This window comes from Hydra vulgaris, chromosome 02 (genome assembly GCF_038396675.1).
Source record: "Hydra vulgaris chromosome 02, alternate assembly HydraT2T_AEP".
In the NCBI taxonomy this organism is placed as follows: domain Eukaryota; kingdom Metazoa; phylum Cnidaria; class Hydrozoa; order Anthoathecata; family Hydridae; genus Hydra; species Hydra vulgaris.
In genome coordinates this window covers 50,285,001-50,296,343 of record NC_088921.1, presented here as the reverse complement: position 1 = coordinate 50,296,343, position 11,343 = coordinate 50,285,001, and the positions used below count along the sequence as shown (strand labels likewise).

At 28.3% G+C, this 11,343-nt stretch overlaps 1 protein-coding gene across 2 annotated transcripts; it reads left to right on the top strand.

Moving 5' to 3' along the window:
- Nucleotides 1-2,475: 2,475 nt before the first annotated feature.
- LOC136077015 (uncharacterized) lies at nt 2,476-6,163 on the top strand. Of its 2 annotated transcripts, none has more exons than XM_065791259.1 (2): nt 2,476-2,957; nt 3,083-6,163. In XM_065791259.1, exon 2 carries the CDS (start codon nt 4,897-4,899, stop codon nt 6,148-6,150), a length of 1,254 nt encoding a protein of 417 aa, XP_065647331.1. In that variant the 5' UTR covers nt 2,476-2,957; nt 3,083-4,896; the 3' UTR covers nt 6,151-6,163. The 2 variants fall into 2 exon arrangements, with proteins under 2 accessions (XP_065647331.1, XP_065647333.1); XM_065791261.1 differs by having other exon boundaries at nt 3,083-4,919.
- The last annotated feature ends 5,180 nt before the right edge of the window (nt 6,164-11,343 follow it).

Sequence of the window (11,343 nt, the reverse complement as noted above, 5' to 3'; positions counted from 1 at the left end):
TACCTTTGACCACTTTTTGCTTCAGGGCGTTATTTTGCGTAGTCTATTGAATAAATTAAAACCATTCAAACTTTGTGATATTCTCTCATACTTTGCGCAGTAATTCTATTTAAGAACTTTTTTTTATTCATTATTTTTTTAATTCCTTTGAACAGTTTTCATTTGCTCTGGTCTTTTTTTAGTTAATATTTTTTTGTACGACCCTTTTTTTTTTGAATATACTTATTTATTTATGAAACTAAAAATGTGAAAACCATTTTAAATCACACGTATATTAAACGCATCAAAGTTTTGTAAATAATAAATAACAGTGAACACTAAAATAAAAATAATAAGTTAAAAATGACAACTTTATTAAAGAATAATTAGAAAATCATGCTAATGACTAGAACTTTATCCATTTTTAATTGCAGGTGCATATAAAAAAATAAAAACTTGAAAAATTTGGCAAAAATTGACAATTTTCAAAATTTTCAGGTTTTACACCAAGCTCTTACACTTGTCACAGTTCAATGTTTTTGTATTTACTAATTTTATATATAAGAACCAAGCTTTAGATAGCGCACAAAAATTTTTTTTTTAGGGAACAACCTATTGGATACTTTTAGACGTCTTAGATCAAAATGATCAAAAAAACTTAGATCAAAAAAACTTGGATCAAAAAACACTTAGATCAAAAAAAAAAATTATATGTATTATAAATTATTTACTATATTTGTATTTGGTTTATATTTTGTTATATTTTGTCAACGACAAAAATGGGGCAAGATGATAAGACTATTGTCTTCTACTTGCTCCAGTCATACATTTCACGGTAAAATGTTGTACAAACTTATATTAATAATGACGAATATATATATAAAAATAAAAAAATAAAAAAGTGACATTAGTTTTAAAAACTGCAGAGGTCAAGGATACGACAACTGAGCCAACATGCTTGATGTGCACATGGAAGTACAAGCGATTATACTCTCCAAAGAATTCTCAAGCACTTTACATGCAGCACTCATAACCTTAACATTGTCGGTGTTTATTCCACTAAATCTTCAGTCAAAGAGAAGAGCTACTTTCGTCAGGTTCAGTTACTCCACAATCTTTTTAGTGGAAGCCTTATTCAATGAAACCTTTTGATCGAAAAAACAGGTATGTCTCTTCATCATACCTCGCAAATCCAATGGAGTGTACATTGAGGTCGTGAATGTGTACACATTGATGTCGTGATGCCGTTAGTTAGGTGATCTATAAAAATCTTTATATCTTTGCAGAAGCTTTGTAATCTTGATCTAACTGCTGATCTATTGAATGAATTAAAATCTCAGAAGAAATGAATTCAATTATTTGGTTTCGTCATCATGACAACTTTTTGGTTCAAAGCCTTTCAAACAATTAACTGCCTATGTCAGCGTCTCACTTTAATCAGAAAACATTTCCTTAGATGAAGCTAACGAACGCTCTTGTTAAAAATCTTTTTTCTAACTACAAAGTATTTACAAGTAACCAATTACAGATTAGTGGTAAAGAATACAAATATAAATATCATAAACATAAGGTCCAAAATATACAAAGTAAATAAAAATATAGTTGCATAGCAACCCCGAAACATGATTAAAATAAATATCAAACACAACAATGTAATATTGTAAACGTAAAAAAAATCCGATAAAGATATCTCTATGTTCTTCCAATTAAAATAAAAAATACAATAAATAAAAATGAATTTGCTAGTTTTTTGCAGGTGTGATAAAATGTTTTACTTTAAATTTATTTACCACATTTCAAAATAATATTTGTTTATAAATATGATAAAAATGAAATTTGTATAAAATTGATAAAAAGAATTACTTGTTTGTAGTTATAGGAAGCGCATCATGTACCTTTATTCTAGACGTGAAATACACATAATATCAGTTGCATACGGGGTATATATGTATGTGTTACATATATACCCCGTATATATGTAACACATACATATATACTCTGTATGCAACTGATTATTTTTTATTTTATTAGGGGTGCTTTTTTGTTATTTTCATTTTTAAATTTTTAATAAGAACTTTAAAAAAATTCCTTGTAGTTTTTTAATTTGATTATTGTAGATTTTATCTTTGTTTTCAGATAGTGTTCGTTGTTTAAATTTATAAGTGATTGGTTTCTGGAAATTATTTTGTTAAATTAATAGGGATCGCGGTATGTAACTGAGAACTTTGAGAGTTTTGTTGTTACAAATCGTATGATAGAGTTGCCGGTTGCTCTTGCATTGTATTTGTTTAAATTGTTTTATAAAAAGTGTGCAACAAAATGTTCTGGAATCAGACTTTTGATAAATATTTATTTGAAATATATCTAGTGCGTTCATTTGTTCAAGTAAGAGCTGAGCATGAGTAAATTTGTTTTTGTTGTACTTTTGAAGCGTGTTTTAGAAGTAAATAAAGTGGTTCTAATTTAGATTTATGGGTACTGCCCCATGCCAATGCTAAATTGGCATTCATAAGATAGCTATGTGTAAATGAAAAGTAAATAGATTTTGGGCTTATTTGTGACAAAAATGGTCTTACCTATGTTTTTTGATTTTTTTTTATGTTTATGTAGTTTATGTTGGGTTTCCAGGAGATGTATTCATTAATTACAACCCCTAAAAACTTTGTATACAGAGCTCTTTTGATGGCTATATTTTCTATATTAATTGTTGGTAGGTTTAGGGGTATTTTTTAAATTTTTTGATTAGATTGGAACAGTATATATTTAGTTTTTTCTATATTGAGTGACAGTTTATTTGATTTAAAACATATATTAGCTTTTTTTAGTTCAACATTTATTTTTTCAAAGAGTTTTTCGATTGTCTTTGATGAAAATAAGTTTATCATCGGCAAACATTATAGTTTTAAAGATATTAGAGGCGTTTGGAAGATCGTTTATATAAGTAAGAAGCAATAGAGGAGCAAGAATGAAACCTTGAGGTACATCACATTTTGTTTATAGTAAATTTGAGTTGCTTTTTTTTATCTATAACAACACACTGTTGTCTGTTATTTATGGTAGTTTGTAAACTATTTTTAATACCATAGTTTTTCATTTTTTTCAGTAAAATCGCATGGTTGACGGTGTCAATTGCATTTCATCAGACTTAGATCTTTCTGGCCTAAATTTCATTAATGAAACACATTTGATTGCCTCCTGTCAAGCAAGTTATGGTTTTCAATAAGACTTTTTCAAAAGTGACCAATGAACGGAAAGACCTTTCACGAAAAAACCAAGAACGAAGTTCATTTCCACAAAAACAAAGAGAACCATTTAAAGGTCATCATTTAATACCGCTCTTGATACTCTAATTAGACAAAAAAGAGACAGGATATAGGCTACATAAAAGACGACGAACAGTTTTTCAGTCCTATGGCTTTTAGAATAAAAGCCATAGATAAAAATAGTCGGTGAAAAAGAAGAAGTTAAATCACTTACCTTGGAGGAGAAACATTGGTGCAAATCTATTTGAACGATGGGGATGAAGAAAAATTTATTGGAGAGGTTCATCATTTCTTTAGTCGAATATAATTTCTCAATTCGATGAAGGTATTAAATGGAATCTACCAGAAAGATCTAGAGTCTCTCTTTAAATCATTATTCATCTTGCTACGCATATTTTACACAGTTTATGTTACCATCGCCGAAGAAGAGTTGTCATTTAGTAACCTTGATCTAGTCAAAGTAGCTTAAAAGTTATCGCAATATAGTAAAGTTCAGTTACTCTTCTGTTTGCGTATAAATTTATTTATTCATGTCAAGTTTTTCTTAAAAAATAATAACCTTTAACTAAAATAGATCCTCTTGTAGAGGTAAAATTATTTTTAAAAAATTCAATTCTTTTAGCGTTGTGACTGGTAATAAAACTTTTTTTTTGGATTAATTGGATATGATAGGGCGTTTGGATATGATAGGGCGTTATTAAAATTTTGATCAAATATTTATTTTTTAAGAGACAAAAATTATAATTTTTCGTGGTATGATCTTTTACGGTCGGCATGGACTATTATTTCATTAATGATATGCGATAGCCGTAAGACAATTCTGTATGCACTACATTCAAATCATTTTTAGCTATTAGCATTCACCGCGAGCTGACGTGTTTTTTTTTTACTAACTGGTTATCAAAAAAAAATAATTCATAATGGCTACTAAAAATTTTACATCTGCACAGTTAAAAGATATTTTGGAAATTCATGAAAATACTATTATGAAGATGTTTATTGATAGAATTGAAAAACTTGAAAACAAATTAAAGTCAGTAATTGACGAGAACAAGAAACTAAAAAAGGAATTACGCGAACTTAATAAAGCTGTTGAATTTGTGAGTAATAATTATGATAAAATAGTCGCTGATCATCAAACATCAAAAACATCATTGATAAATGAAAATGCAAATTCTAAAATGATTAACAAATTGGCAGAACTTGAAGACAGAAGTCGACGCAACAACTTAAGATTCTGCGGGATTGAAGAAATTGAAAATGAAAGTTGGGAAGACAGTGAAAATAAAGTAAGGGAGTTTTTAAATAATAAACTTCAACTACACGGAAACTTTGAAATTGAAAGGGCGTATCGAGTTGGAAAAAAATTACCTGAAAACAATAAAAAAAATAGATCGATCGTAGTAAGATTTCTTAACTACAAAGACAAAGCTACTATATTAAGAAAATATACGACGATGAAATTATGGACTCAAAAGGTTTACATAAATGAAGATTATGGTGATCATACGCTGGAATTGCGGAAAAAACTCCTGAATGAGGCAAAAGATTTAAGGGCGAAGGGTAAGTACGCTAAAGTTGTATAAATTAATCATACGGGATTTATAAATAAAATTCTTTGATCTCATTTCGAATATGAAAAAACAAAAATTAAATGGATTCTAATAAAACTTTAAATTTTGAGTCTAGTTTTTATGATTTTTTTCGAACTAATGATTTCTTATTAGACGAGGAATCTGATCCTGATCTTAATTATTTTACTGATTCTGATGCTTTGCAAAATAAATGCAACTACTTTTATACCCATGAAATTAAAGGATTTCTTGATCAAAATAATATTAACACAATTCACAATAGTATTCGAAGTTTAAAAATTTTTTTTGAAATCTTTAGTAATTTTATTGAAGAAACTAGTAATCTTTTTAATATAATCTGCTTAACAGAAACATGGTGCAGTTTGGATGACGTAAATTCTTTTACCAATTTTGAACTGCCGGGTTTTAGTGCAATTTCATTGGCACGAAATGCAAATAACCGTGGCGGAGGCGTTCTTATTTATGTTAAAAATAGCTTACAATATTTTACCCGGCATGACAGAAGCATCACTGATGCTGATAAAGAGGTTTTAACGATTGAAATTTTAACCAATAAAATAAAAAATAAAATTCTAAGTTTCTGTTATCGCCAACCTTCAGGTAAAACTAAAAATTTTAATTCGTTTTTATGTAATGACGTTATTAAAAAAAGTAACCGCGAAAATAAATTTATCTACTTATTGGGTGATCTGAATTTAGATTGTTTTCAATACCACGTCAATAATAACATTAAAAAGTTTTATAATGGCATTCTCGAAAATGGTGCGATTCCTTTGATTAGCAAACCGACAAGAATTACTCAATCAAGTGTTTCTTTAATTGATAATATTTTAACCACTGATGTTTTTAACGTATCCTTAAAAAAAGGCATAATTAAAAATGACATATCTGATCATTTTCATGTTTTCTTTTTTATAAATATAGATAATAAATTACTTCCTAATGAAAAACGAGTTTTCAAAAAGCGAATTTTTATAAATAAAAACCTTGAATCTTTTAAAGAACAATTATCTTTAATTGATTGGAACTTTATTAACGCCTCTGCTAATACAAACTTAGTTTATAACTCCTTTTTTAAAACTTTCTATGATATTTACGACACTAATTTCCCTGAAGTTAATTTAAAACTCAAAGCTAAAAGTATTAAATCGCCTTGGATTACAAAGGGTTTGCGTAAGTCTTCAAAAATTAAACAAAAATTATACATTAATTACTTAAAGTGTAAAACAAATGAAAATAAAATTATATATAAAAATTATGCTAAACTTTTTGAAAGACTCAAAAAAAAAAAAAAAAAAAAAAATATTATTTAAATTTACTAGATAAATATAAATTAAATTTTAGGCGCACTTGGTTTATAATAAGAGAAATTACTGGCTGCAAAAAAAGTACATCTCACCCTTTGCCAAACATGGTTAAACATAATAATGAATTTTTATATGATAAAAGACAAATTACGGAAGAGTTTAATAAATATTTTGCGTCTTTTGTGTAGGACCAAATCTTGCAAAAAACATTCCTATAGCAAACAGCTTAATGATTGATCTATGTTTCCCTCTAAACTCTTACTTGAACTCTTTTGAATTATCTTTTGAAGAGTTTGAAATTGCATTTAAAATGTTGAAATCTAACAAAGCAGTAGGCCCTGATGGTATTAACGGCAACATTATTATAAGTTCATTTGATGTTTTAAAAGATATACTCTTTAAGATTTTTTCGATATCAATTTTTCCACAAGCTCTAAAACTTTTCCCCAAGCTCTAAAATTAGCAAAAGTCATACCAATATTAAAGGTGGTGACGTTGAGAATATAAGTCTATCGTCCAATTTCACTACTTTCTGTATTCTCTAAAGTTTTAGAAAGAATTTTGTACTATAAAATTTATAATCATCTTACTATAAACAATTTACTAAACAGCGATCAATATGGATTCCAAAAAAACAATTCCACTTAACATGCCATTTTACAATTTACAAAAAATATATCTGACTAAGGCCACGTGGTTAACCGAACCGAACCGTTTTTTCGGTTAAAACCGAACTAAGAAAACCGAATCGAACCGAACCGATAAAAATATTTTAAACCGATAAAAATATTTTAACCGATAAAAATATTTTAAATAATCAACCGAACTGAACCGAAACCGAAAAAAGCTGAAAAACCTATACAAAAATTTTAATAATTATAAAACTTAATTTTATATTTTTTTAATAAACTTTATTTATGAAAGTTTAGTATTATTAAACCACAGAAAAAAAATAAGTCAAAAAGATGAGATTGTAAACATAACTCCAAAATAGTCGTAAACAGTTGCCGCAAAACTATATCAAATGTTGCGGACCAAGAAGAATATTGGCTATTAACAGTTTTTGATACCATTGTACTGTAACATGTGAGTAAATTGAACTTTTTTTCTAAACTGTTGTAATTTTTTATTTTACTTAAAAATTAAAATATATTGTATAATATTTTTATTATAAGAACGTTGCTTTTTAATTTAGATAAATAATAAAACAAATAAGTTTTACTGTTTAACATATATTTATTTTTCATAATAGCTTGACAAACATACAAACAATTGTAAACTTTAAATTTGAATAAGTCTTCAATTAAATTTATTTGTGAATATACTTTAAATATAATTTGTGATTTACTTTGTCTTTAATCTAACTTTAACAATTTCTAATCTTATACTACTTGTTATCAACTTAGTTATCTGTTACTTGACCAAAACAAATATGTATATATGTTTATTTTATTTAATTTTTTTTTAGTCCGGTCATACATACATTTATACTTTATTGAAATTGAAGATGCCGAAAGAAAGTGGTATTTGGCAATTCTTTGAAAAGCTGAATAAATTTGAAGCTAAATGTAAAATTTGCTTTAAATCTTACAAAATAAACTGTGGCAATACTTCAACAATAACCAGCCATGTTAAAACCAAACATGAAACATCTTGGAAGGAACATCTTTTAAAAACCATAGAGGCATCTAATTAACGAAAGTTTGATATAAAAAAAGACGACAAAACAAAAACAATTAAAAGTAGTATATTAAAAAATCAAAAATATGGGTTAAATGATCCAAAGCAATTAAAGTTTGACTTAGATTTAACAAAGTTTGTCTGCACTCTAGGTCTACCTTTTGAAGTTTTGGATAATAAAGGAGCTCAAGAATTTATCGATGAAGTAAATAATAAATTTACTGTCAAATCTGCATCAACATTTAGACGTCATAAACTTCCAATGTTGTATGACAAAGTTAAGGAAGGGTTACAACTAGAATTTGTCAAAGATTTTCCAAATGTGACTGGAGTTTTACAACAGATCTCTGGACAAGTCGAAACAATGATTCCTTCATGAGTCTTACAATTCACTACATTAATTCAGATTTTAATTTATTGAGTTTTCTCATTGCTTGCACACCATTTACTGGTAGACACACTGGGGTAGCAATCGCAGTAAACCTTGATACTTTTATTGCTAATTTGAACTTAAATGAAGAAGTGCACAGAGCCTGCGTTAATGACAATGGCAGCAACATTGTTTTAGCTGCTAAAGAAAGTGATGAAATTAATTCAGAGTTGCGCTGCAACGATCACACAATCCAGCTAGTTATTCTTAAAGCAATTAAAAATTCAATTGAACTTTCAAAAGCAATTAAAAACTGCACAGATTTAGCATCACACGCACATAGAAGTTATCTCTCTACTGCTAAGCGTCAAGGTGCATGCGAAGAACTTGGAATTAAGGCCAAGAAATTGGTTGTTCCGTGTACAACACGATGGAATTCTGAGTACATGTGCATAAAGTCAGTCCTTCAACTCAAAGAAGCGATCAAAACACTTGCAAAATCAAATGAAGAATTTGAAAGGTCATGCCCCTCAGATGATCAATGGAAGACATTAGAATACAGCATGCCGTTTCTTGAAAAAATTTTCAACATTTCAGTAGGTTTATCAGCTGATAAAAGACCAACAATCCAAGATGTAATACCTGAATTATATTCCTTGCACCAAGAACTACTTGCCCAGCAAAATCACAAAGACAAAGCAACAAGAATTTTTATAAAAATGCTGATAAGTGAACTACAGGAAAGATATTCTTTCAATGGTGCTGAGCAGCTGATTAATTGTTATGCTAATTTTTTAGATCCGCGTTACAAAGGCCTGCATTTAATTGAATATAAAAAAATTGATGATATAAAAGAAGCATTATTGACGCAGGAAAAAGCAAAAAAAAAAAGAAAAACTTCCAATCACAAGTAGTAAAATAGACAATGAAAGCAATCCAAATACTAAAGTTAATCACCACGAGTTGCTTAAAAAAAGACTAAAACAAGATATTTCAGCACGCAGCGCTTCGACGACAACTAAATTGAGTTTAGAAATTGAGCATTATTTAGGAGCCGAAACAGCAGACGAAAAAACAAATGTTTTAGAATGGTGGAAAATAATGAAGTTACAGTACCCAATTCTATCTGATTATGCACGAAAATACCTATGTATAACAGCAACTTCTGCAACATCAGAGAGAGTTTTTTCAACTGCCGGTAATGTCGTAACCGCCAGAAGAACCACATTGGCCATTGAAAATGTCGAGAATATTGTTTACATAAAAGAAAACATTAAAAAATAAAAATTAATTTATAATTGGGTATTTTTAAAAAAATTATATTTTAAAGTTGTAAAATATATATATAAATAATTACCTTTAAAACCATATTTTGTTTTTAATCGAACCGAACCAAACCGAACCGAATTTTGTTTTAAACCGAACCGGAAAAAAACCGAACCGATGGGTTTAAGTTTAAAATCGAATCGAAAAAAACCGAACCGAAAAAAACCTTAACCGCGTGGCCTTATATCTGACTCATTTGAAAATTCTCAATTTACTTTAGGTGTTTTCATTGACTTGGCAAAATCTTTTGATACTATTGATCACAAAATTCTTTTTAAAAAGTTGGAGTGGTACGGAATTACTGGAAATATATTAATTTGGCTTAAAAGTTACCTAAATAATCAGAAACAATTTGTTTATGCAGAGATAACGTATCATCTAATTTGTTAAATATTTCATGTGGAGTTCCTCAAGGATCCATATTAGGACCCCTCCTATTTCTAATATATATTAATGATCTATTAAAAGCTTCTAACCTAATGACAATTATGTTTGCTGATGATTCTAACATTTCTTTCTCATAAAACATTTTTACACTTTTTAGCAACATGAACATTGAACTAACCAAAATTTCCGAATGGTTTAGATTAAACAAATCTATCATTAAATATTGAATGGTTTAGATTAAACAAAACTATCATTAAATATTGATAAAACTAAATGGATTCTTTTTCGTCCTTATGGTAAAAAGCACCAGCTGCCTAGCAACTTACCCTTTCTTTTTATCGATAACATAATTATTAAAAGAGTTCAAAAACTTAAAAGAGTGACAAGATTTTTAGGTGTATATATCGATGAAAATCTTAATTGGAAAAGCCACATTGCTAACTAGTGCAATAAAATTTCAAAGATTTTATACAAAATAAGAAACTTTCTAGATAAACATACCTTAATTCAGTTATATTATTTGCTAATTCATTGCCATATTAATTATGCAAACATTGCTTGGGGTAGCACTTATAAAAGTAAACTTAAACCTCTCTATCGGCAACAGAAACATTAATTACGCCTTATAAATTTCAAGGACCGTTTTGCTTACACCAAGCCTCTTTTATATGATGTGAAAGCACTCAATATATATGAGTTAAATGTTTTTAATATTCTTTGTTTTATGTATAAATGCAAGATCCACCTATCACCCGTTTCATTTCGTAACTTGTATTTACAAAGAGATAGAAATAAATATATTTTAAAGAACGATAATTTAATTCGACAACCACTTTCTCAAACTAATTTTGGAAAATTTTTTATTTCATTTCGCGGATTGAAAATTCAGATGAATTAAAAAAAAGATGTCTACATGGATTATCACCTGGTGCAATCGAGAGAAGGTTTACAAGGTCAAAATAACTTTATGCATTTATTAAGAAAAACTGGAAAAAATCATTACAACAGATGAAAAACTATTCCACCAAACTGATTGTGATCAGAAACCCAAACATTTATGTAAATATCAAAAAGTACCATGAGTACCTTATTATTAAAATTATTTTTTTCTGTCATGTAAAAAGCTGTCATGTAATGGGGTGGAATTTGCGGAAGAAAGGATTAACATCTCTAATATTTGTCAAAGAAATAAAAGTTAATTCAAGTAACTATATAGGAAGTATTTTAAAGCCATAAATTAAAAGTATCAAAAGACTATATTCATAAAATGAATTTTTTTCCATTAGGACTCCGCACCTGGCCAATCTTTAAAAATGATCATTAAGACTGCGCACCTGGTCACTCTTCAAAAATGACCATTATGTTTTTAACTGACCAAAAAATCAGATTTATTCACCCTCAAATGTGGACACCAAACTCACTAGATAATGCACCTA

Excerpts from the sequence above, each read along its gene's own strand:
- LOC136077015 (XM_065791259.1), top strand. The coding sequence starts at position 4,897 with ATGGATTCTAATAAAACTTTAAATTTTGAGTCTAGTTTTTATGATTTT.